At 40.5% G+C, this 27,623-nt stretch overlaps 2 protein-coding genes across 3 annotated transcripts in view; one reads left to right on the forward strand and one right to left on the reverse strand.

The window, feature by feature from the left end:
* The window catches only part of STON1 (stonin 1), a 136,391-nt gene extending 134,958 nt beyond the window's left edge, over window positions 1-1,433 (forward strand). Inside the window, exon 11 of the mRNA XM_071208809.1 lies at window positions 1,165-1,433. Within this exon, the coding sequence (XP_071064910.1) occupies window positions 1,165-1,272 (108 nt within the window). The 3' untranslated portion in view covers window positions 1,273-1,433. The remainder of the gene's footprint in view (window positions 1-1,164) is intronic.
* The window catches only part of LHCGR (luteinizing hormone/choriogonadotropin receptor), a 121,495-nt gene that overhangs the window by 38,445 nt on the left and 55,427 nt on the right, over window positions 1-27,623 (reverse strand). The window contains exons 4-7 of one of the 2 annotated variants that reach the window (XM_004458765.3): window positions 26,028-26,102; window positions 20,836-21,021; window positions 16,242-16,322; window positions 6,024-11,309 (exon numbers count right to left, since the gene is read on the reverse strand). In XM_004458765.3, the coding sequence (XP_004458822.3) occupies window positions 10,160-11,309; window positions 16,242-16,322; window positions 20,836-21,021; window positions 26,028-26,102 (1,492 nt within the window). In that variant the 3' untranslated portion in view covers window positions 6,024-10,159. Of the gene's footprint in view, window positions 1-6,023; window positions 11,310-16,241; window positions 16,323-20,835; window positions 21,022-26,027; window positions 26,103-27,623 lie in introns of those variants that run through there. The other variant, XM_071208808.1, reaches the window with a different exon arrangement.

The following is a 27,623-nucleotide window of genomic DNA, read 5'->3' on the forward strand; positions in this document are numbered from 1 at the left end:
CAAAACAATTTTATTTAATTTTCCCCCATTTGGATTAAGGTCTTTCTCCAGATGCATAGCTGATTAAACACTTGATAATAATCTCTCTGTGCCAAGGACGCTTATCCCTGGGAGTCATATCTCACTCAGGGAGAAAGTAGTGAGTTTATTTGCAGAGTTTGGCTTAGAGAGAGGCCACACTTGGATAACAAGGAGGTTTTCAGTAGGTGACTCTTAGGCATTAAAATAATTAGGCTTAGTTTCATTATAACAGGAATAAGGTTCATAAATGCAAGCACTAAGATCGAGGGCTAGTAAAGTATTTTTAAAATAAGGTATGTATACTGTCTTTTTTAGATATAATGCTGTTGCATGCTTAATAGACCACAGTATAGTATAAACATAACTTTTATATGTACTGGGAAACCAAAAAACATATGCAACTCACAGTACGGTGATATTTGCTTTACTGTGGTGGTCTAGAACTGAATACACAATATCTCTCCGGTATGCCTGTATTGTGACTTTCTTCTTTGTAATGAAACACCACTTTATTTAAGATAATAGTAACAACATCTGTCCCTGTTTATTTCTTTGCAGATATATTGTTTTCCTTGTTCTTGAACAATCCATGCTTGCTCCTCCCTAGGACCTTTGAGCTTCTTTTCTATTTGCCTGGATGTTATTGAGTCAATATCTACCTGGCCTTATCCCTCATTTTTTTCAAGTCTTTGCTCAAACGTCTCCTCATAATTCAGGCACACACTGACTATCCAATATAAAATTGCAAGGCCACTTCTGTATTTTTGACCCTTCTTTTTTCCTAGTCTGTTTTTTTCATAGCACCTTTAGTATTCTATATAATTTACTCATTTGCCTTCCCACTCCTTATAAAAGTGTAAACTCTTCAAAGGCACCTATTTTATCTGCTTTATATACATACATCATTTATATATGTGTGTATGTGTAGTATATGTAATATATATATTTTAAACTGATATGTCTCCAGTACCTAAAACATTATCTGACACATAGGTGCTCAAATATTTGTTGAGTGAATGAACAATCTATCTTTAGATGATCTTTTAAAGAACTTACACTTAGGGAATGAATAATCCCATGTGATATCACAAATGATCCTTTAACTTGTAAAATTAATCAGTTAGACCATTGTTCTCTTTTCAGATTCATCGAAGCAAGAACAAGTGGAAATTCTATTTGAAAGATGGTGTTATGTGTTTTGGAGGGAGAGACTATGTATTTGCAAAAGCCATCGGTGATGCAGAGTGGTAAATCTTATGAGCTCAGTATATCAACACATCACATCAGTGGGACTATATTACATGCTGTGAAACTTATTTTTATTTTAAATATAGTCCAATAGAGAGCTGCTCAAATTTTTAGTTCACTGTATAGAATTTAATAAATATAATTGAGATGTGGATACCAATGTACATTTTTATCTTTCTTTTGTTTATTGTTATAGCGTTTTTTACCCTCATCTACACCATTACAAAATATAGATGCATTGGGTATGATGGAGCATGGAGAAATGTTACATTTCTTTCTTCTTGAAGTAAAATTTAAATCAGACTTCACTTTTCCTTCAATGTTAAGTCAGTATTATCAGTTATTAGATTGGGGTTTGGTGTTCCTCCCATCTCTCCTCAAAGGAGAGAAGAAAGGTGGTGGAGAGTCTTCTAAGTAGCAAGATATTCAGGAAGGGTTATCTGTGTTTTCAGTCTATGCTGGTTACTGATGATAATGCTGATTGTGAAAGCCTGGATGGTCCCTTGGAGGCAGATGGCTATGCTGATCCTATATTGTTTTTGATTAACTTGGAATTCTTTGCTGAAGCTAGGATCCCTAAAGCCCACCTCCATGGGCTTTTGTGACAAAGGCATTCCTTTTCAAATCCTGCTCCTTCTTGGGGAATTGTGAGGGAGTGGGTTAGGTTCTGTTCTACATCTTGAAATGTCAGCCTTCTGTTCTCTTCCTAATCCAGGGAAAAAAGTTCCTACTTTTTTCTCTTTTACTTGAAATGGAAAATCCCTCTGAAAACTTTTTCTCCTTCAAAGGCACAGTCCATTTTCCTTTTTCCCTAACAGTATCCTTTTATTGAGTTTAGGTCTTCTGAAACAAAAATCAAGAAGAGATGTTCTTTTCAGGAAACCTATGCTTTGGCCAGGCAGTCTCATTTGAGACTTAGTGTTTGTCCCTGAAATATATCCCCTTTAGAGCTGAGGAGTGTACTTTCTTCTCTTCTTCTTTTTGGTCACTCTGCATATTTGTTGTAGGCAAATGTTATTGTCAACTAAGGGCTGAATTTGTTGACCTGGGTGCACTCACTTAGGAAATGAATTTTAATGGTTTGATTCAAGTGCCTGGGAGAGGCAGTAATAGCTGTTTCTGAAATTCCTTTCTTCCTTCCATTTTGAATATTAAAATCTGCTCACTTTAATTCAGTGTATTTTTATGGCATTATAAAAACTATTATATTGGTCCCTTTTATTTTGAACAGTTTATGATTGTGAAAAGTCATGGTTGTCCGACTTGTGTCTCTGCATGCCCTCATGCCTCTGATCTTTTAAAAATACAAAACAATCCCTTTATTCTCTTAATTTTTTTCTAAAAAATAATCAAAGGTAGACTTAAAACATAGCCCAATAATTGTCCTTGTATGCTAAACGATGCTAATTTTGGTGTTGACTGAAGAGAGAACTAAGATTCCCAAATTACTTTGATCTTGGTGTCCTTTCATCAGTATCTAATAATGCTAGAAAGAAATCCTAATTCTTGAGAAGCTGTCTAGAGACCTGGCTTTGATATCATGCTACTTTTACTCTTAGGAACCTCTTCATGACCAAGCAAAACTTTCCTTGCTGCATTTTATGACAAAAAAAAGGTAGGTTTCTAAGTTCTATAAAGAAAAGAACTTGGCAGGTGTTATCCCACATCCTTTTATAGTGAGGGCAAAGCTTTCTCCTTGAGGTTCCTGTTTGCCCAGTGTTAAATAACATTTGTGAAAAATATTAAATTTCTAATTCCTATGCCAGTACACTTTGAGAATTTCTCAAAGTCTTCTCAGCTTCACACACTACAGTGCTTTCTTTCATGTTTTCCATCTCTCCCTGCAGGCCAGGATCTTGCTGAGCTTTAGTCTCTCAGGGAATGATCACCTGACCTTGCCTGGGATACCTCCTTTACCTATTTTATTCCATGTGCAGAACACCTAGGTCAGTGTTATATGTAAATAATAATCTGTACAGCTCAGACTTCATAAGACACCAAGACTCCAGTTCTGAGTCACTCATTTTTAGTAGTTTAAATTGTGTAGGAAAACTAACTTGAGTGGATAGCAACAGTTAATTGGGGTGTTGAGGAGGAGAATTTAGTAGGGGATTTTATTATGACTCATATTAGGAGTTTAATATGCTGTTTTTCATGTAAATATATTCTTCTTTATATCCAAGCTAACTTTGTGATTTATAAATCACATTTTTAAAAAGCTAAATTATAAGCAGAAAGCCCATGGTAGTAACTTAGGAAAAAAGAAAGTATTTTTAATAAAAATATTGCACATTTTGAAGAATATATTTCTAATTATGAACACATATATTGAAACTTTTGTGACAGATTCCTGATTTACATGTGGACTTAATGCATTTTTGAGGAGCCTAAAACCAGGATCTTTAGAGCAGATATTATGAGTAGAAGACAAAATCAATGACATTAAAAATATTTTGTAAGTTTATATGAGTTACTCTAGATTAACCTTTTTTAGTCACTTTATAACCTACAAGTGACACTATTAAACATGGTAAAAGAAAAATACAAAATCAAAATATAAATTTCTTAAGCATTTGATGTGTTATGTATGATTATACAGAATATGAATACAAATACTGTCTATGGGGCCACCGCGTAAAGGTAATGCTTCTTTTTCTTTTTCTTTTTAAGGATTTATTTATTCTCCACCTCCCCCCCCCCCCCATTGTTTTGCGTTTGCTCTTTTCTGTGTCCAGTTGCTGTGTGTTCTTCTGTGTCTGCTTGCCTTCTCTTTAGGAGGCACTGGGAACCGATCCTGGAACCTTCCAGAGTGGGAGACAGGTGTTCAATCTTTTGTGCCATCTCAGCTCCCTGGTCCTACTGCATCTCCTATTGTCTCTCCTCTGTCTCTTTTTTTGTTGCATCATCTTGCTGTGCCAGCACTCCTGTGCAGGCCAGCTCTCTGCATGGGCCAGCTGACTTCACCAGGAGGCCCTGGGAACTGAACCCTGGACCTCTTATATGGTAGATGGGAGCCCAATTGCTTGAGCCACATATGCTTCCTAAGGGTAATACTTCTTAACAAAGACTCTTATATTTCAGTTACACAAGTGTATCAGCTAAAAAAAAAAAATCATTAAACATCTATTATATGTAAGACACTAGAATAGATACAGTGGGAGAATCAAAATATTAAGAGATGCAGCTATCACTAAATACATTTATAATATAGTTAAGTGAAGTGAGATGTACACATAGAGATAATTACTAATATCCAGCTGTGTAGGGTAAAAGACAAATGAGTGATACAGATGATAAATGCTAAAGGAGTCCAAAGAGACCAGTAGAAATTACATATTTATTATTTATGCCCAACTTTATTTCCCAAAAGGACTAGAGGATTGCCTATAGTGGTTAGGAAGGGCTTGCTAAAGAAAGTCAACCTGTAGCTGGGGCCTTAAAGGATGCAGGAAGGATGATAGTAGGGTAGGTGTTCCAGGTGGTAAGAACGGCATAGGCACAAGTATAGAGATGCCTAGAGCATGGGTGGGGAAAAGTTAGTGGAACAGTTTGTTTCACGTAGAAAAACAGGAGATAAAATGAGCAGATTTGAGGATGGGTTCTGGAGCTCTTTGAATGTTAGGCTTGGAGCTAAAACTTAGGTTTATAGGTATCGAAGAGCTACTCAGGACTTTTGTGCAGGTATATAATGAGGTGAAATGGGATTTTAGGAACATTAATCAGTAGTGATGGGCATGAGCATGTGAACATGGAAACTATTGGACATGGAGAAAAATTAGGGAGATATGAGAGTAGTCTAGGGTTTTGGGGGAAAATAGCTTCAGAACTGATGTGGAGGACAATTCAAAGGGAAAACTGGTGGGTCAAAGGGTACTGGAATGAGAATGAGAGCGGTCAATAAAATGACTCCTATAAAAACGTAGAAAGCTAAAATATAGAAAATAAAGATCAGTATTTGTGCTAAAGGTCATGAAAGATATTTTCATATATATACATCAGCACTTTGGGCTCAAGAGTACATACTTTAATTTCTCTGAGAATAGATCTTCTGTTTCCTTTGACTTGCTTTTTTGTTAGTTTTGGTTCTGGGATTTAGAATGAAAAAGTTTATTTTGTATTTATACAGCAATTTAGTTAATTATAATTCTGTTGTATCTTAGGGAAATTCTTGAACACTAGCTTATGAGGGAGAAGACTGACCGCATCTGAATAATGACAAGTAACTGGTTATGGAGTAGAAACGTTGGAAATTCAGAGGAGAGATTTTGTAAAATTTATAATCTCATCTATTTTGAGTAGTTTGCACAATGGCATAAGGATTAAAAGCAGACTGGATATGTAGAGAATCTAGTTATGGCTCTTTATTTTTTTATGTCTTAATTTTTTTAAATGTTAAATTAAAAAAACATGAGGTCCCCCTACACCCCCCCCCCACTCCCCTCACTACACTCCTCCCATAACAACCCCTCCATCATCATGGGACATCTACTGCACTTGGTGAACACATCTCTGGGAACTTTTGCCCCACATAGTCAATGGCCCATATTATAGTTCATATTCTCTCCCAGTCCACCCAGTGGGCCATGGGAGGACATACAATGTCAGTTTTGGCTCTTTATACACACAGTGAATAATATATATATATAAATGGAATGATTCCATTTATATGAGTTATTAGAATAGAAAAAGCTATTCTATGGGGAAAATAATTAGAACCAAAGGGGTGCTAATGAAAAATACCAGAAATTGGTTGGTTTTTATATAGGGTATTTATTTGGGGTAGGAGCTTACAGATACCAGGCCATAAGCATAAGTTACTTCCCTCACCAATGTCTATTTTCATGTGTTGGAGCAAGATGGCTGCCGACAGTTGTGAGGGTTCAGGCTTCCTGGGTTCCTCCCTTCCAGGGTCTTGCTTCTATCTAGGTTCAGGTTCCCAAGGCCTGCTTCTTCCTGGGCTCAGGGTTTCTCTCTTTCTGGGGCTTGTTTCTCTTTCCTCTGAGAGCTTACTTCTTGGGGCTCCAGCTTAAGGCTTCAGCATCAAACTCCAACATCAAAAACCCTTGCATCAAAAGCTCCAACTCTGTCCTTTGCCATGGCTTTTATCTGTGAGTCCCCACCTACTAAGGGGTGGGGACTCAATGGTTGATGTGGCTCATCAAATCCTTAATTGTAACTCAATCATGCCCAGTAATAGACCAGATTACCAACATAGTCCAATATCCATTTTTGGAATTCATAACTATATCAAAATGCCACACTCTACCCTCTGAATTCCAAAAAGACATTACAATACTCAAATAAATCTTAAATCAGTAATATTGCAAGTACTAAGTCATACCACAATCAATTTAAAGAAATAGTTTGTCTTGGGCAAAATCTCCTCTGCTATAGACCTCTGAAACTTACAAAACAATTTACGTGTTTCCAATACGCAAATGGACAAAGGATAAACATTTTCATTACAATAAGGAGAAATTAGGAGGGAAACATGAGTCGTGGGTCCTCTACAGTTCAGTAAACCTGCAGGGCATCCTCCATTCGATTTCAGTTTGACAGTCATTCTTAAGATGATGGTTTCTTCTTCTTGGTGCCTTGTGGGAACCCACTCTTTCCACATGCTTGCCCAAGCGCTATTTTCTTGGTCCCACCCTCATCAAGCATCTGGGTGTCGACCAAGCTCCAGACCTCACCCTCCAAGAGTGTTGGGGTGATTGCCACACCTTACCCAATCTTTGGGTTAGAGTCTTAAATCCCCTAGTATAGTGATGTGAAGATAACATTCCCCCTAACTCTGGGCAAACAGGCTCAACCCACTCAGAACAATGAGTTGACACCTGGTCTTCCCTAACCTTTGGCATACAGGCTCAACCCTCTCAGAGCAATGAGTTGACCACCTGGCCTTCCCTAATTCATAGGGGACAGTTCCACCCCTCTCAGACCTGTGGGGTGCTGACCTTAACTGCCCTAAACCTTGGGGAATGTGCTCCACCCTCTCTCTACCCTGGGGCAGCAAAATTCTCCCAGAACATCCGACAGGAACATCCACCCTCTTCAACTGCTGAGGCAAACTCACCCTCTCTTTATACATGAGTGGGGTTCCTCTCTTGGTCCAAGGTGATGTTCTAATGCCAGATCTCTGCTTCCATGGTTTTCCTCTTAGAGCTGTTTCTCCTTCAGTCTCTCCTTTCCACGTCCCTTTTAGTCCAAGCTGGCAGTGGTTTTGTTCATATAGGTCTCTCAAAACGTCTGTTGGTTTAGCATGCAGGAAGCAGGGGTGCAAGCCATCAGCCAGCAAGACTTTCCACAAGTCTTTCTGAGATAACTGCATCTTCAATCCTGATTTACAAGTGCCAAGTTTAATTAAGTTCCTCTATTGGGGCACTTTCCTCTGGGAGCTTGATTTACACAGGTTTGGAATTTCCAGAATTAGTTTCTGTTTTCTTTGTGCCTGACAGTTCAGTCCTCTATAAGCTGCAGGCAGAAGCCAAGCCGCATTCTACAGGTTTACTTTTGAAATTTCTTCAGCTGAATGCCCAGGCTTGCCAATTTCAAATTCCTCCTTCCATAAAACACCAGGAGTTAATCTTGCTAAGTTCTCTGCAACTTTAAAACATGGATTGCCTTTCCTCCAGTTTCCAATAATAGTTTCATCATTTACTTCTAAAGGCATCATACAAAGTCTCTTTAGCGTCCATATTGCTATCAACAGTTTCTTAAAAGCAATCTAGGTCTTTTCCATCAAGCATCTCAAAATTCCTCCAAAAAATACCCCTTACCCATTAATAAAACTGTTCGAGCATTTCGGTAATTGCAAAAGCACTTCCCCACTCCTCGGTACCAAATTCTGTATTAGTCAGTCAAAGTGGGGCTGATGCAAAATACCAGAAATTGGTTGGTTTTTATATAGGGTATTTATTTGGGGTAGGAACTTATAGATACCAGACCATAAGCATAAGCTACTTCCCTCACCAAAGTCTAATTTCATGTGTTGGAGCAAGATGGCTACTGATGTCTGCTAAGGGTTCGGGCTTCCTGGATTCCTTCCTTCCAGGGACTTGCTTCTCTCTAGGTTCAGGGTTCTCAGAATCTATTTCTTCCTGGGCTCAGGGTTTCTCTCTTCCTGGGGCTTGTTTCTCTTTCCTCTGTGAGCTTACTCCCTGGGATTCCAGCTTAAGGCTTCAGCATCAAACTCTAACATCAAAAACCCTTACATCAAAAACTCCAACTCTGTCCTTTGCCATGCCTTTTTTTCTGTGAGTCCCCACCCACCAAGGGGCGGGGACTCAACGCCCTAACAACGTGGCCCAATCAAAGCCCTAATCATAACTCAATCATGCCCAGTAATAAACCAGATTACCAACATAGTCCAGTATCTATTTTTGGAATTCATAACTACATCAAAATGCTACAGATGGATAGAGATAAATAATGAATAGATGGTTAGATATATAATAAAGTCAATATAGTAAAATTGTTGGATCTAAGTGGTGAGTATATGGGTGTTCACTACACAATTCTTTAAACCTTTTTGTAACTTTGGAAATGTTCATAATGGGGAAAACTTAAGGAACTTTTAACACAAAACTGTGGATACTATGTTTTACCAATATGGGAGGCAGTAAAACACAGTTATGAAGAGGCTGGGGTCCTAAATCATAGAATCTTGAGTTTGAATCCTATTAGTTGAATGTTTTATTAATTTTGAGAACTTGGGCAAATTATAAAAGGTTTTCCTTTTCTATAAAATGTGAATATTTCTACATTACAGAGTTTTGTGAAGATTAACTGCATTGTTACAGTATTTACTGAGATATTTGGCATATAATGAACTTTCAATACATTATTAAAAAAATTCAAAGCAGCATACAAAAAACATTAACACCATGTCATTGTTCATTAAGTGTAAATTCTAATAAACCACCTTCTATCAAATATCGTATGTTTTCCTATACCTCCCAAAGGATAAAAATGATGAAAGTTAGAGTATTTTTAAATATATATTTTAAATTTAAATAGATGGAAACCAAGAAAGAAAGCACTCTTTTTTTTCTTATGGATTTCATTAACTGCAATTGAATTCAGTACCATTTGTTGCATACCATTGTCAAGGTCCTGAACTATGAGGCAGGGAAACAAAACTGACTGAGACATCATGGTCCCTACCCACAAAGAGCTTACAATCTACAATTTAGTGTTCCATTGCTCTTTAGAGGTTAAACACTGAACTAAGCAAATAATAGGTTAAAGTATACTTTTAGATGCTCACCTTACCTTATACTTTAAATAAATATAATCTAGACAGGGGATATATTAAAGGCTTTAAAATAGCGCTATACAATAGCACTTTCTGTGGTGATGATGAAAACATTCTGCATATGCACTGTCCAAAAACAGTAACTGCTAATCATATGTGAAGCATTCGAAATGTGACTTCTACAACAGAGACTACATTTAAACTTTTATTTTGATTAAATTTAGTTATATGTAGCTAGTGACTACCAGATTGGATGGTGCATCTGTAGAGTATGTTTCTTAAATTATCTGAGAAGGACTAGGTTTTTAAAAAGATTTTCCTCTCTGTTCTGGACTAATTTTGTAAAGTGCAATAAATATACAACAAAAATGAGAAATCATGCATGAAAAATTCCACTTGAATTTTTAAATTAGGTTCAACAGACAAAATTCTGTCAAATGTGTTATAAAAGTTTCATATACTTTCAACTTATGTATTTTTTTGACAATTTTCAGACATCAATCCATGGACCACAATTAGAGCTAGACAGAGGTCCCTTTTTACTCAGTGTGCCTAAGAATATATAATTTCCTAAAACCAATTCTTTATGTTAAAATTACTGGTATGGTACAATAATACAATTAGTGATAACAGTTAACACTCTTTGCTGCAAGTCTTGTCTAGGACAGCTGTATATTGACAGTGGAATGTGGACAACTTCAAAGTGGACTGGGAAGGCTTGATTGATCCAGTGAAGTTCTTGCAGTTGGAATTATAAGCTGAAAAATCCTTCCTTCTGTAATGCTCAGCCCGATGTTTACAGCAGCCAAATTTGCTCAAAAACAGAAAGAAATCCCTTCGGAATGCCTTTGTGAAAATTGCGTACAGAAATGGATTGGCACAAGAATTGACAGGATAAAAAAGAACCAGTAAAACTTTAGAGTTCGTTATTGTGATAAGGGGCACTTTGAAGGCAGCTGAGATGGCAAAAAAAGAGATAGGTGCCATGCAGGTGAAATCAGTGAAGATGAGGATTGCCATTTTCTTAGCAATCTTTGTGTCTTTGTTGGTAGCCATCAGGTCTGGATTTTGAACTGAAAAATAAATTTTAATGTAGCAAGCACAAATGATGATGAAGGCCACCACATTGAATATCAGGATGGTTAGTATGTAGACTTGTGAGAGAGTGGTTTCCACATCCATGGGGAGGCAAATGCTGACCTTCATGTAATTGCTGACACCCACAAGGGGCAACACAGCAATTAGAGTAGAAAAGAACCACCCTCCAAGCATAATTGGAATGGCGTGTCTTAATCGCAGCTTTTGGTCAAGCTGAATAGCATAAGTGATGGTGTGCCATCTTTCTACTGTGATGACTGTGAGGGTGTAGACAGAAAGTTCACTTGCAAATACGGTGAAAAAGCCAGCGGCACTACACCCACTCCCTGTTTGCCAATCTATGGCATAATTATGGTACTGGCCTTTGGTTTGAGAATCAACTGAGGCAATGAGCAGTAGATAGAGCCCCATGCAAAAATCCGCAAAGGAGAGATTGCACATGAGAAAACGGGGCACTGTCAGTTTATGACGACTGGTCAGGAGAACAAATAGGACAGTCATGTTTCCCATGATGGCTAGGATATTAATCAGCCAAATGAGGACCCTAAGGAAATCATAGCCCATAATATCTTCACAGGGATTAAAAGCATCTGGTTCAGGAGCACATTGGAGAGTCTTAGGTGAGCAGAAACCATAGTCATAATCCCAGCCACTCAGCTCACTCTCACCAAAGATGACAGAATAACTGTAAGAATAATATTTTGGTTCAAGGTAAATTTAAGATATTTTCTATGATTCTATTAAAAAAATTCAAGAAGCATTCTTAGTGCTCTTTTTTTTTAAAGACTTAAGAAAAGGAAACAAAGCCACAATAGCCTCAGCCTTAAATTTATTTGTTAAATTATCTGAGGACTAAATTGATATAGGAGTTCCTTAAAAAGGAAACAAAAACTCATTTAGACTCTTAAAAATAGATTTTACACATTGATACAAAGACTTAATGAAGCTGTTTACAGAGGAGGATTTTCTTTGGAAAACAAATTTAGAGACACAATATATGCTTGCTAAATCCAAAAGAATTCTTTCTAGGGATTTTCTTAGCTATTCATCTCATTTAGTTGCCAACCAAACTGCTATCAAGCTGTTTGTCTATAGTGGAACACAAATGGAATTATAAGACAAGCATTGTTGAAAATCATCAGCTACTGGTAGACTTGCTTGCATTTAAGACTCTGGGTAATCAAACAGTCCACTTGAGAAATAGAAACCATGGATAGATTACTAGAAACCTAGGAGCAGAGGAAGAAGCTCCATAGTAAGAGACAATGGGAAGAAATAGTGAAAATAGTTATTTATGAGAGGTATGAGGCAGGACAGGGTGGATTGAAGAGGGACCCCATCCCTAGTGAAGGAAAAGTCTGTTCCCTGCCACTCCCTTACCCTCCTAACCCTACTGCTCTTTTCTGAGTTAAGTTTTCCATCTTCTCCTAAAAGTCTATTCCATTAATTTTCTTCCTACCATCCTTCCTCCATTCTTAGCTCTCTTCAGTTCATTCTGTATATTCTTTTTAGAATGACCTTTCCTAAGCACAAGTATGTTAGTTTTACTTAACCAACTCAAATCTTTCCTAGGTTCTCATTGGTTGTGGGATAAAAATCCAGACTCCTTTTGATGACCTCTTGGGTCTTCCTTGGTCTAGCCTGTGCCTACCTAGTCTCTAAGAAGAAGGAGAGCTATACAATTATGACTGGTATCTGGGAACCAGACTGGGTTCCAGTCCTGGCTCATCTGCCTGCAGGCTGTATAAACCTGGGATGGTTACTCAGCATCTCTGTACCTTGAGTTCTGCATTTGCCAAATAGGGTAATAATCATACTTCCCCTGTAAGTTTGTGGTGAGGATTAAATGCATAGATAGGTGTGGACTGTTTAGAATAATTCCTGACACATATTAAGTCATTGATAAATATTAGGGATTCTTACTGCTATCGCTTGCACATTGCCTGTGCAACCTTCCCTTTAGTCACTTCAAATGACTTGGGCTCTCTGAATAAGCTCTACAGTTTTACCTTTATATGTGCTGTTTATTCTGCTTTGAATGTCCTTCCTCCCTCAGATCTGTGGTAAATTACTCATCCTTAAAGACAAACTCCACTGTGAAGTTTTTCTTGATTCTACTCCTTTAGAACCCCTCTTCTGGACCAGGGTTGCACTTAGTACTACTGCAGTTATCAACCTGTACTTAAATTATGTGATGACTTCTTTAATAGTCTATTGTCTCTCTTCTTGAATAGTCTATTAGCTTCTTGAAGGTAGGGGACTGGGCTTTATTCATTTCTGAAATCCCAGTGCTTCTCACAGTTTTTGGCTCCCTGTGTCCATTCAGGAAATGTGGAATGAATAAATTTAAGCCAGGTGATAAGGATGCCCCTGGCTCTGAGAGGTCTTGAAAGGAGAAACAAAGGATTCAGCATGATGCATGTAAACTCAACACATTTTCTCTTGCCTACAGTCTGCTAACCCAATCTTCAAAGCTGGAGAAATGGGCATAATTTTCCTGTCAAGAACATTACAGATATGTATTTCACCTTAGGGTTCTTCACACATTAAAAGAGTATTTTCTTCGGCTCTTAAAACTTACCTCCTCATGTTCTATATTAGGAAGTGAACCTAATATATTTAGTGAATGATGTAATATACTTGACCAATAAAATTACTGAAGTGTAAGAATACAGATTAAAAAAAGAAAGAATGAAATCTATGATCTGGAACTCCAAAAAGACTGTAGAATATTTTAGAGACCAATCTGGAACTTGGAAAGGGCTGTTCCTATGTGCTGAAATTGTATAAGAACCTTATCAGTCTTATTCTTAAGTATCTTTATAAGTAGCACATTCGTTTGTTCTTATCCCATGGATATTAATATAATTACATATTTTCTATCTTTAAAAAGTTAAGATGGTTATAAAGAACTATTAAAGAAAATAGGTATAATGGGCTGAGTTGTATTCCCCGAAAGATATGTCTACCTGATTTGGAATAAGGGGTTTTATAGATATGATTGAGGTAAGGATCTTGAGATGAGATCATACTAGATTAGGGTTGGCTGTAAATCCAGTGACCAGTGTTCTTATAAGAAACAGAAGAGAAGAACACACAGACATAGGGAAGCCAATGAAGATGAAGGCAGAGATTGGAGCGATGTGTCTACAAGCTAGGGAACACCAAGGACTGCTGGAACCATCACAAGCTAGGAGAGAAGCATGGAACTGATTTTCTCTCAGACCCTCCAGAAGGAACCAACCTTGCTGACACCTTGATTTTAGACTTCTGGCCTCCAGAACTGGCAGGGAATAAATTTCTGTTGTTTTAAGCCACCAAATTAGTGGTAGTTTTTTATGGCAGCCCTAGGAAACTAAATCAATAGGTCATTTATTTCTTAGGATCAGAAAAGTTCTTTAAAGTCTAACTCATTGAACCACTAATTTTATTGGTAAGAAAACCAAAATTAAAGGAGATATGTGACTGGCCCAAGGTCCCTGGGAGGAGTGGGGAAGAGGTGGCAGTACTAGGCCTTCCTATCCAGCCTTTCCTCTCCTTCACTATCTCTCATTGCTTTTCAAAACATGATCCTTGGACCATTCCAGCAGAATTGCTCAGAGTGCTTATTAAAAGGCAGATTTAAACCCTGAATCAAAATCTCTAAGGACAGAACTCAGGAATCTGTTTTTTAAGCAAGTTCCCTGGATGACTCTTAATGCAAAATAATAGCCTTTATTAAATCAGGTGAAAACTTCCCAATTATTGCAGCCTCAATTTCATTTTCCTTCTTTTTCCTTATCAGAACTAGTTCAGCTGTTACATTTATTTAAAACTTCTGAAAGCTCTGCCATGATTTCTGAATAAATTCAAATCAACAACCCCCTCCCAGGACTTTACCCTTTCTTTTTTTGTCCTATTGGGCATTTGTCTAGCAATTTTTCTCCTTAGCAATCTGTCTTCAGACCAAATACCCACTTCTTACTACTTACATTTATGTCCTGGAATGATTCCTGAGGGCAGCATCATGATATCGACAGAACCCAGCTTGGAGCTGTCTTTAGCAACGTAGGCTATGATGGAGAGTGTGAATGGAATTGCATGGGCTTAGCAATGTTGAATTAATGGAAGGAGAAGCTGGAGCACTGCTGCCTTGGCACAATGAAGAAAGAAAGGAGAAAGATGGGAATTTCAGGAGGACAATGAGGCCAGAGATAGCAGTGAGGACTGGGGAGAGTAGGTAAGGCTTAGGGGAACTCAAGAATAGCAATCTGATGGCAAGTGGGAGGTAGGAGATTTATCATAAAAAATGTTTCCTAACAGGCATGCTCTTTTTACTTAGAGTATATATTAATTTCAGGTAGTTTGGAGATGCTGTTGGAGATTAGCACACTTAAAGCAGTGTTAGCATAGCAAGCTCAGGCTCATTTGGGAAGGTGTGGGGCAGAGGACAATGAGGATTACTAAGAGTGGGCCAAAGCCCTCTTCTCCCATACCACCACTTGATGCCACCACTAAATGTACCGAGAAATGGTTTTCTGTTGATGAAACTAAGACCATGTAGTTGAAAGAGTGGAAAAGATGAGGGAAAGGAACACTGGGGGACAGATGGTATTGACCAAAATGAAAGGAAAAGGAGACAGAGCATATTACTGTCTATCCTAGGGGTTCACCTTCTTTCATAACTCCCCTAGCCCTCACAGTTCTGAAAGCCAAATGATATTTCTGCTGTTCCTTACAGAAGAGGAAAAAGTCACAGAAAGGATATGCTGTTGTACAGGGATATTCAGTGTTACAGGAATGTTAGTGCCAAGGATTCCACTTCAGTTCTGAGGAACCAGAGAGCTCAGTTCTTCTACTACACCACCCTGCTACCTCTATTTAACTTGGAGTTAGAAAGGAAAAAGAGAAGAGGAAAAAAAAGATGTAGAAGAGGGAATAGAGATTGGCAGAGTATCTTAGTAGTGCAATGATTGCCTGAAGGACACATAGGGGTGAATAAAAGTTTTCTAAATCTTGGTAAGTGTGGCAAGGGGACACTGGGGATTATATTTTGAGGCATCCTTTTTCACATTTGGTGGTAAGTAGAAATGCCAAGGCAGTCAGCTTTTATGGCAGGAAAAATAATAAAAGTCAGTCCATAGAATAGAATTGTAGCTCCTATCCAGTGTTTGTTAGTAATAGCACCAGAATAATTTTAAACTCAGGCGCATAGTGGTCAAGATAGCTTAGGTCTTCTGGAAGCTGTATCTGCAATAAATTAATTCAGTAGTCTTCGTGGAATGTTAACTAGTGAAAATTTCTGCAAATAAAGCTATCATTTAGACTGGCCCTTAGTGACATCATAATGCTGGGAAATAAATTTTAATTTTTGAGGCAAGTTTAAATCTAATTGCAGAATAAACACTGAGATACATTTTTAAGAGTTTTTGTTTACCCGTTGAAGGAGATACCTGATTGACTGGATGACATTTGCAAAGAAAAATTCCCATTTTCAAACTATTAAAAAATACTTTGCAAACATTCCCCCAACCAAGATTTTTTCTCTTATCAAAAGAAAATCATTGGCACTGATAATAATAAGGTATACACAGAACAAGATACGGCTTCCTGAGTTTCTTTGCATGCAAATACTTACAATGTTTCATTATTTAGTTTCCTTGCTGTGCTTTCACATTGTTTGGAAAAGTTTTCAAAAATGGAAAATGAAAAATTCTGCCTAAAAGAGAAGAGGTGGGAAAAAAAGCAGTTAGCTTTTAGTCTTTAAACTAAACCTGATCATGTCTATTTATGCTTTGTTCATCCAAATTCTTTACCTATTACAACGGCATCCTGCTCTGTACCATTGTCCTAACTGAAATGCTTCCTGGGGAGAGAGTAAAGGCTTCTGAATTGTCATTACAATGCTTCCAGCTTAGATAAAATGCTTCTGAATGCTAAGTGTTTTGTGTAGGCTCTAAGGATGAAAAAACTGAAATTTGTCATATTGAATCATAGAGTTTTTTCAATGCTCATTAAAAGCTACCTTTACAGTATAGCAAGTTTGCTCCTCACTACTCTCCTGTCCATTGGCCTTGATTCTAAAATAACCATTCTGAATTCATGGCTTTGAATTTTAACTGGCAGGCTCTTTGGTGAGGATTTGGAAATTCTGACCCTATCATTATGATTGTGAATTTTAGGCTTTTTTTTTCTTATGTGAAAAAATATGTGTGGGTGCTATTTCTCTATTCCTCTAAGCAGATTATCCCATGGAATAGAGGGAAATGTCAAGATAATAAAAGAACTCCTGTACGTACATTCCAAAGATGAAACAAAGGGAGGTTCAAAGGAAAGGAGAGCAGACTCTGAAACCCTCAACATTTACTAGGGAGGAAGGAGAAATGAGGCAATTCAAACTGGACATTTTTTTTTTTAAGATTTATTTTATTTATTTTTCCCAGCCCCTTTCCCCCCGGCCCCCCCCCCCCCCATTGTCTGCTTTCTGTGTCCATTCACTGTATGTTCTTCTGTGTCTGCTTGTATTCTCATTAGGTGGCTCCAGAAACCGATCCTGGGACCTTCTGGAGTGGGGGAGAGGCAATCATTCTCTTGTGCCACTTCAGCTCTCCGATCTGGTGCACCTCTTATCACCTATCCTCTGTCTCTCTTTTTGGACCTTGCTAAGCTAGCTGCCTGCATGGACCAGCACTCCTGCGCAGGGAAGCACTCCTGTGTGGGGCAGTACTTTGCGCAGGCCAGCACTCTGCATGGGCCAGCTTGCCACATGGGCCTGCTTGCCTTTACCAGGAGGCCTTGGGCATCCAAACTTGGGCCTCCTATATGGTAGACGGGAGCCCAATTGCTTGAGCCACATCCGTTTCCCTCAAATTGGACATTTTAATATATTATTCTCCAATATTAATGAGATAATTCTTTGTAGGAGTAACTTTCTACAAAAGCAGGAAGGTGGAGAATATATCAGGATTATTTGACCTACCGGACTCACTTTCAAAATTTAATCTGCTTTTATTTTAGGTCAGGAGTGTAAATCCTCAAACTTGGATGAAATAGCACAGTGTATGTGTGTGTATGCATGTGTGTGTTTGATGCTGGCTCTGAATCTGACATGTAGAGATATTTATTGAGTGTGAGCAAATCTATATGTAACCAGAAATGTGTTATTGACCTTCAGAAAATACCCTATCTTTGCTGAAATTTTAATCACAGATACCAAGGAGGCCTTTGGGTCCATCTGCCCAGGCAGCTGTGTGCTTTATTTGGGCCCAGCAGTTTCAGGGCAGAGGGGTGACTCAGAATTTACACAGATATTCCACCGGCCCAGCTTCAGGCTGTCCATCCTTACAAGCACCCAAGGCTTTGAGCTTTGGGGATACATAGGGAATTAGTTAATGTTTGTAATTAAAATCAAGATACCCTCCATGTGACTACATATCTTTGTTGCTCTGAACAGGCCCACAATGACATAATTCCCTCTCCCTGCCTTTTTTTCTACCTAGAGGCAGTCCCTTTCATCTTTTGGAATAAAAAGCCCCTAAACTAAACTTTTTACATGCCAGTAATTTCAGAAGGGATGTGACCTCTTTGCCATGAAAGCAGAGGCATCCAGAATTAGTAGTACCATAAACCAGCATCTCTACCAGTCTCCTAATTATTCTATCACCAGCTTTGCTCACCTCTAATCCATCCTCTATCCTGCTTCCAGAATGATATTTTATACAAGAAAATCTGAGTAATTGTATTATTCAGCCAAAGGGGTGCTGATGCAAAATACCAGAAATTGGTTAGTTTTTATAAAGGGTATTTATTTGGAGTAGGAGATTACAGATACCAGGACATAAAGCATAAGTTACTTCCCTCACCAAAGTCTATTTGGAGCAAGATGGCTGCCGACGTCTGCAAGGGTTCAGGCTTCCTGGGTTCCTATGTTTCTGGGGCTTGCTTTACTCTGGCTTCAAGGTTCCTTCCTTCCTGGGGCTGGCTTCTCTTTCCTCTGGGTGCTGACTTCCTTTGTCTTCAGCATCAAATTCTAACATCAGAAATCTGTGCATCAAAACTTCAGCTCTGTCCACCAAGGGATGGGGACTGGATAGGGACTCCATGTCCTAATGATAACTCAATCATGCCCAGGTACAGATCAGATTACAAATGTAATCCAATATTTCCTTTGGAATTCATCAATTATATTAAACTGCTATAGTAATCTTCCTTTAAATTCTTCAGTGGCTGCCCATTCTCTAAACTCCTTGGCCTGACTCTATAGTCCACCTCTCCCTGCTTCCCCTCTTGACTCCTCTTTTTCCATGTACCCGTAAGTATTCTTGTTCCAGTTTTCCTGAACTAATGCCATCCTACTGTTTCTCACCTTTGTTCCTTCACATAAGCCATTTTATCTTCTTAGAATGCTTTTCCCCACAGTCCTCTACCAACTCCTACCTGTTCTTGAAGACTCAGCCTAAGTCACCTCCCTCAGGAACCCTTCTGTAAACCCTATATTTAGAAGCTCCTCCTCTGTGCTCCCACAGCACTGTGTCCTCAGCTACACGCTAACATTCTCTGTATTGTACTTAAATAATGGTTTTCTTGTTGCCTCCCCCCACTCCACCCCAAAGCTGTCCAGGACTCCAGAGTGTTGGTGTGAGTTCTCACTCACTTGATATCTTCAGGTTTTAGCACAGTGTTCGGAACATGGTGAGTGCCCAGTTAGCATTCCCTGAAGCTCAGTTTTAGGGCTTAATGATGCATAGCTCTCCCATCACAGTGAGTATTTTTTCAGCAGCTCAGAAACCTTCAGGTAGAGCTACACATACTGATACAAGGCACAAAATAGGTGTGCAATACATGGTAGATAATTAATTATAAGTAGGTTGATTCCAAACAAAGCAGAATTCCAGTGTCATTCTCTTGGTGCCTTGTCTAATAGAATCAACAGGGATTGAGAATTTCTTTTAGAATGAATAATAACCCTTTAGGGCAGTGTTTTTCCTCTACTGACTGGTAGCCCATTAGTAGGTCATGAAAACAAGAGAGGATTAAGGGTAGCAGACTTGGCCCAATGGATAGGGCGTCTGCCTACCACATGGGAGGTCCGTGGTTCAAACCCCAGGCCTCCTTGACCTGTGTGCAGCTGGCCCATGGGCAGTGCTGATGCGCGCAAGGAGTGCTGTGCCACGCAGGGGTGTCCCCTGCGTAAGGGAGCCCCTCAGGCAAGGAGTGTGTGCCCTGTAAGGAGAGCCACCCAGCGCAAAAGAAAGTGCAGCCTGCCCAGGAATGGCGCCACACACACCGAGAGCTGACGCAAGAAGATGACGCAACAAAAAGAAACACAGATTCTGGGTGCTGCTGATAAGGATAGGAGCCGTCACAGAACAACACACAACGAATGGACACAGAAAGCAGACAACTGGGGCGGGGGGAAGGGGAGAGAAAGAAAAATAAATCTAAAAAAGAAAGAGGATTAAGATAGGCATAAAAAACAAATATGATATAGAATAGGGTAAAATAGACAAGAAAACATCAGAGTGTATTACCTATGAGTTAAGTATCACTTTGTTTTGTTTCATTTACATATGTTACATGTGTATTGGGTTGCAATGTAAAAAAGGTACTTCTTACTATGCATCTCAGTCAAAAAAAGTCTGTAAAACACTGCTGTAAGGAAAGAATGAAGCCCTGCCACTGTGCCATTTCATTCTGGATTGAAGTGAATCAGTAAGACGTCTTTCTCTGGAGACAAACCAGGCAGGAGCTTATGACCTTTCTCTTCCCAAACAAAAATAGTCCTTTGGGAGCTGGGATCCTATTTTGAAATGGAAGATGCTCTTCTACTGGGAGAGAAATAGCTTAAAAAAATAAAAAAACTTTTGCAGTATTTGTGTCCATTTCTTATTAGAGATTAAGACATTGGGTCAATTTTACCCTCCTGAGCCTACTCCCCTCACTTCATTAAAATGACACTGCTGATAAGGATTAGAACTAATTGATCTTTGAGGTACCAGTTTTGTACTCCATTTTGCAATTGCTAAAATTCCTTAGTCCAGAAGTGGCAACAGAGGTCTTCTGCTGCAGAGTCAGTCGACAATTTGGCAGCAGTTTCCAGGACGTAACAGGGTGTTTCATTTTCTTGTGTATCCCCATGGCCTAGAAGGCAGGGAGCCATTGACCAGTTGGCTATTTTGAAATCTGAGTTTCTGACACAGCTTGGAAGGTTTTACCTTTTGTTTTTTACTTACTCTTTTGCTGGCAAGTTTCTAAAAGCACAGCAGTGACTGGGGTAAGTCAACGTGGCTTCCAGGAGGTTGGTAAATTTTTCTCTTGATGGCAATTTTTTAAGAGAATAGGATGATGTGGCAATTAGCGTCTGAATGGACTCCAGTCCATAGCTAGGCAGGGTCTGCAGCTTGGTGGAAGAAATATCCCTGAATAAAAAAAGGGGAGAAAGGCTTTTTGCTTATTTCTTTTCTATAGTTGATTCATAGGATGAAGCCTTCCCTCAAAAATAGTATAATTCTAGGTTCTGAGGAACCCTCCCATTTTGCTCCATCTTGCTTTTCCTTTAATTCTCCATTTCATTTACTCCCACTAAGACCTGAATTCAAAGAAGCTATGCCATGGTGTTTTTCTCACATGCAACCTATTATGCTTTCAAGGTTGACTAAAACTCCTTGTACTTGTCATACATTCATTAGTGTTTTTTCTCCTTCTGCCCTTTCCCTTCCTCTCTTTGTCCTCCTTTTCCTCCTCTCCCTTTTTCCACCTAGCAGGGTAAAGTGACTACTTGCTTCATAAGACAGCAGGTACAGCACTGACATCAGCTTTTGCGCTCTACTCCAGGAGGAAATACTCAGGGTTTCAGATGCCTTGTCTTTGATTGATCAAGCCTAGCAAGATAGGTTTCCATGAAGCTCAGGCCGGTTACACTGCTAAGAGCTGCTGTGTGGCATTAGCCATCTTCTACCTGGCAAGCAGAATGAATATCCTCTCAAGGCAAATTGGACTCCTCTGTCCAAAGCAAGCAAACACGACCTTGCAAGCAGAGATGTGTGTGAAGCTCAGGCTGTGTAAACAAGGTCCTCAGTTCTCCCCAGCAGGCACCAAGCTTTGAATTGCTTAATGTTTTATGTGCATGATAATAAATGTTCATCGAGAACATACTCTGCCCCCGGCTCCAGCTTGGCACTGAGATGCAGTGATGACTAAGAGGCTGTCCCTACCTTGAGGACAGACCTGATGGAGTTTTGGGGGAATCTAATGTTTCCAGTTGGAGGTAACATTTAAGAGGAGTCCTCAAGATTGAGGAGGAGTGAACCAGGTAAAGGAGAGGAGGTTGAGGTGAGTGAAGTGGGAAGAAAGGGCATTCCAGGCAGAGAGAGAGCACATGCAAAAATCCGGCAGTAGGTGAGAGCATGGCTGCTGAGGAAAAGTGCTGGAGTTTCGTAGGACTGGATTTCTGGGGAAGGGAGGCAAGGGATATGACTGGGGAGGAAATGTCCTCCTGGGAAAGACCTTGAGAACTTTTGGAGGCAAAGAACATTTGTTTCTTTCTTATGTCCTTCCCTCGCTTGTCTTTTTCCACTTTCATTTTGAATGCTACCCAGTTTTTTGTGTTTTTCCTAACTTAGAATTTCCTAAGTATGAGAGACAGAGGTAGAGAGAGATGAGAGAAAGCGAGTAAAGTGGGTGTGGGCGTGGTTAGGGTCCCATGAACATGACACTGGATAAATGCTGGAGTGGAGATGTTGGTGATAGTTGGCCAAACCTTGGTCTGGAAAAGCAAATTATCTTACTCACTCACTGACTCACTCAACTCACTGACTGTCTATATTTGTCAGACTTTGGCATTAGAATATAAAGCTGATTAGAGCCTGTAAAGCTTGGCCCCTACCTTTGAGGAGCTTAGCCCAGTGAGGAGGGTCAGTTCCTTATGCCAGATGGATGCACACCCAGGGGACTTGTAGGTGGTGGCCATTATTTTCTTACTGCCTAATCCTTTTTCAGTCCTAGACCAGTTTCTTTCCTGTGACAATAGCCTTGGGGACGTCATGCCTCTAGGGAGATAGAGGGAGGATAAGAGAGCACTGGTATTATCTATGTGTCCTGGCTGATTGCCGAGGTAGAAACAGCTGCAAGAGAGACCAGGGGTACTGGGAACAACGGCCAAGGAGAGCTTGGTCCAGTGCTGGCATGACTTGGGGGCAGAGCAGATTATAGTCCCTATCTGGTTCCCATCCCTGCGGCCTTCAACCTCCAGCTATAGCTCCTTCCAGACGCTAGTCTTGGTCCTGTCCTTGCTCAGGGGAAACTGAAGGCTGTTCACACAGGCAAGTCTCTGGGCTCAGGATCATGGGCCCCTGGTTGCAGGTCCTGCTTTGATTTGGGGTTCCAGTCCCAGGACCAGGACTCTTTGCTGGCCCCTGACCCTCTCTGAAGTTTATCTTCTAGTTCCTGGGCCCTAGTCTTGGGATCCTGCCAAATGCACAGTTCCCTGAGGATCTGGGGCCAGCTTCCTGCCTGGAGCCAGGCCTCCCTGATGTCTAAGCCTGCCCAGCACTTGGCTAGTTGGCTGCTGCTGACACCTCTTGGGCTTACTTGTGAGAACAGCCTCACCTCTGCTGCCCCTCCAAGACCTTCCCACACCCCTCCACCCCTCAAGGAGGACAGGGCTTTCCAACTGGAATACACTTGTCTTCTCTGTATAGAATCCCTTTCTCATTTTTATCCTTATTAATGTTTCCCTACTTATTTCATTTAGTCTTTAAGGTACACATCAAACGGTACCTTCTCTGCGAAAATGACCCCTGACATAATTAAATGATCCCTCCTTTCATAGCTCTTTTTGTTTCCAGGTCTACCTCCCCCACTAACCCAAGAATTTTGCAGTCCTAATGCTGGAACATGAGAGGGTATCAATAGGTGGTTATTGACGGATGAACTTGGCAACATGGAATGGTCAACTAGTATAGACTGTTGGTGGGACAATCAAGGCAGCAGAATTTGCCTTATTACCTCTACCTCAGGGGGCTGCAGACTTTTGCCAATTTTGTTTCCTTTTCCATTTGGGTAATCAGTGTTCTCATTTTGCTTTTTGCTGTAAATTAAGAGTTAATATTTCAGATGTATTAGGGACTGAGTATATGAATCTTTGTGGACTTTTTGTTGTTGTTGCTGAGGGGGCTGCATTTTCAGTTAGGATCCTAGAATGGGCATTGTCTTATTACACAGGAATGAAACTCTCAGAGTAGATTTTCAGACTCAGTAGGGTAATATTTCTGGGGTGTGGGTGGAAGGAGACCTGGACACAATTCAGATTGTAAAGGCATGATAAGAACAGCTGCTTTGGAAGTAAGAGACCCCTAGGCCTGTTTGCACTGTTCTTGGCTTGACAGTGTAAGTGCCTGCAGTACCCACAGTTATTTCTAAACAGGATGACTGGAGACTGTCATGCAGGGTGTTCTGTGACCACACTAGCTCACTAGCTCTGTCCTGTTCTGTGCCTGACTCTGAGGCAGCTCTCTTTGGCTGTTAGTGGTCTAGCAGGTGGCCAGCTTGCTATAAGCGCTCTTCTCCAGGGTGTGTTAGACTGGAGAGGATCCAACCAACATCCAAGATTCTGAATCTGGTATTCACTGAACATAAGTGAGATAGAGAGGGACTCTTAGGGCAGGATGGCCAGAAGCTGAGTGACAGTGGAGAAAGCAGTGGCAGGAGACACAAGGCAGTGGAGGCCATAGTAAGCAGAAGTCATCAGATGGAGTGGAGAGTCGAGAGGATTTATAGTGGTAGAAGTTAGGAATTAGGGTCAAGGTTGGTAGTAGCAGGAATAAGAAGTAGACAGGAAGATAGTAGCAGGAAGTAAGAAGCAGATAGTGTTGGTGATTGAGAGTGGTAGGGTTAGAAAGTTTACAGTCAGGAATGGATAGTGGCAGGAATTAGGAAAGAGACAAAGTCAGGAAGTGATAGCTGTGGGAGATAGGAAATGGACAGAATCATAGTTGCTAGCAGCAGGCCTTGCTAGTGGCAGGAGCTGCAAGGGGCATGAGCTAGCAGTAGACAGATTCTTGTGTTGATAAAGGTGGGAAGTGGAGAGTAGAGAGATACTGGCAGGAGCTAGGATATAAAGAATAACAATTCATTCCTTCCCCTGTTCAAAATCCCAAAGCCTCCCCCCACTCTCCCTCAGAGAAAAAGGCCTTCAAGGCCCTGCATGGCCTGCCTCTCTGCTGCCTCTCTCTGTCCTTAGGTTCTTTAACTCTCCTCTTTGCTCATTTAGCCGTACTAGCCTCCTTGCTGTTCCTCATATACACAAGACAAGGTTCTGCCTCAGGGCCTTTATTTTTCCTGTTCCCTTCACCTGGAAAGTTCTTCCTGCAGACATCATATTCCTCAGAATAGTTTTCTCTGATTACCCACTTTAAAATAACTCCCCCTCCCCATCATTCCTTTTTCCCCAACCAACTGAATTTTTCTTCCCCACAATATATAGTATCACCATCTGGGATACTATAAATTTAATTACTTTTTTTTTTTTTTTTAACCCTTGTCTGTCTTCATTCTGTGAAGGCAGAGATGTTTGTCTTTTCTTACTCACTGTTGTTTGGCTGGTGCCTAAAACAGTGCCTGGCATATAGTATGAGCTTATAAAATAATGAATGAATGAATGAATGAATGAATGAATGAATGAACAGGTGACCTGGATCACCATGTTCACCATTTTTCTAGCACTTTTCTCATATAAACTTTACAGGCTTGCTTACTTCTGCATCTGTGCACTGTGCTCTCCCCTATCTGGCTGGGATCTCTTTAAGAGCCTGGACTGGGGCTGTTTTGGACATCACTGTCCCTCCAGCAAAGTGCCTAATAAACAGAGGTTGTGTTCACTCTTTGTTGTTGAATAAGTGAGTAACCAAGTGCTAGAGTAGGGAGTGAGGGGAAGATGAGGTTATTCGCTTTCTAGCTGCAGAGATTTTGGAACCCTGTTGCATTTCTCCCTGAAGCCCGACTGCAGCTGCAGTTGTTCCTTCTGGGGTATTTCAGGTTTGAGGCCACATCAGGAGATTATTCATTCAGTTTCCTGTTCGTTTTAATTCTCCCATGTATCCTTACACTAAATCCCATTAACTGAGGGAACCTGGCTCCACTCCTTGCACCCTCCCTGACTGGCCCTGACTGATACCCCACAGCCCAGCCCTGTCCAGCCGAGTGCCAGGGGCCATCAGATTGCTGGCCATGCTTTCCACGGGTGGATGTTGGGTGGGCAGTTGCCCCTCTGCCAGCACATGTGGCTGCCCTCCATAGTTGGTCTTTCCCACAGCAGCCTTTTCAGGTGGATGCTCCACAAACCATGCTGGAGAAGATAAGGCCGGGTACCTAAAGGCCTATTGGGGTGCACTGGGATGGGGACAAGAGGTAGCACTACTATACTCACAAGATGTTAGGCCCTGTGGCTCCTCGAAATGCTCCATTGTGCATCTTCTCCAGGTGAATATTTTCCTTTAGCTCCCTGTGGGGAAGGAGATTTTCCTTAGTGGAATTTTTTGGTCACGTGTAAAGAGGTGTTTGCACCTGGCTTTGGACCAATCTGCATGGTATGCAGGGGAAAAGAGGGGAATTGTAGATAATTTTGATGAAACTGTGAAATTGGTGGCATGTGTTTGGCTCCACCTTTTTCCTGCAATTTCCCCCCTCACTAGGTAGAACCTTGTCCTACAACTTGAAGTATGCCCCCTTACCCCTCCTCTCCTGCAGTTATTAAAGTTTTACTATGAACCGAAGTCCCTGTGTTCCCTCTCACAAAGGAAACTTGTATTAAACTCTACAGTCTCACTGAAAAATAAAAGCTTGGTCCCTGCTCAAAGGATCAACCTTCCTTCCACCTATCTATCCAGGAGCTGCACTGTTTGCTGTCAAAGCCAGGGCTGATACATAGATGGTGAGGAAGGGCTCAGTGATGGCTAAAAGATTTTCTTCATTACACTCCTCCTTTTGCCATTAACTTATTTTTTTCATGTCCGTATCACTTTTGCTTTTTCGTTTTCTCTCCTGTAGGCTGTGTGTACTTCAGGAAGTCTCAGCAGAAGCCAGGTCTTGAGGTCATCATGCCTCTGCTCAGATCCCCATGTTACCCAACCCAAGGGGGCGTCTCTTGGGTTGGAGGGACCGAGCAAATGGTGCCCTGTGGAGTTGGGGCACGTTCACCTGTGCCTTCGTCACAGCTGTTACCCTAATGTTCTTGGAATGGGCGCACTGGCTCCCAAAGTCCTCTCCATCCCTGCAAAATTTAACTGTTTTCCACTAATTGCCCTTCAATTTCCTGAAATTATCACCTCTATGTGTTGGCTTCAATCTGTGCCTTCTAGGGGAGGAACATCTAGGTCAGTAGTTCTCAACCTTGGCTGCACTTTGGAACCACCTGAGGAATTTTTTTAAAAAGAGACCGATGCTTAAATCTCACCTCTTGAGAATCTGGATTTCACTGGCCCACAGATGGTTCCAGTGCACAGCCAGAGCTCAGAACCATGGACCTATGCAAAAGGCTGTGTTTTGCATATAGTTAATTCATTGTTAGAAACTACAAATAGTTGTTGTAAGCTGTAAATTGAGGACAAATGTCTGTAGGCAAAGGAAACTGTGACTTTGCTGGAAATTTGGATTTTGGAATCAGGTCTAGAGTGTTTGCTCAGAAAATCCATGTGTGATGCCATGACTGGATGTGTGGGGTATGCCTCTGGGTAGAAGGGTCATGCCACAGGTGTTTGGGTATGCGAGGCGGTGGGGTCAAGCAGATGGGGCTGGTGCTGAGAAGCCAAACAGCTAGGTAAGGATGAAAATGCTGTGTGGATTGGTCACATTTGAACGGTTAAAGGAAAGCCTGCTCTGTATCAGTGTCTCTCAGCCATTATGACCGTGTAGGTCCATAGTTTTAAAATAATAATATCCTCAAGTTTGTTAATACTTAAAAAGAATAGGACCCATTCAAAGCGGTCCCTTTCCAAATGTTATTCATACCCTTTTGCTCCCAGAT

This window comes from Dasypus novemcinctus, chromosome 17, assembly GCF_030445035.2.
Source record: "Dasypus novemcinctus isolate mDasNov1 chromosome 17, mDasNov1.1.hap2, whole genome shotgun sequence".
In the NCBI taxonomy this organism is placed as follows: Eukaryota; Metazoa; Chordata; class Mammalia; order Cingulata; family Dasypodidae; genus Dasypus; species Dasypus novemcinctus.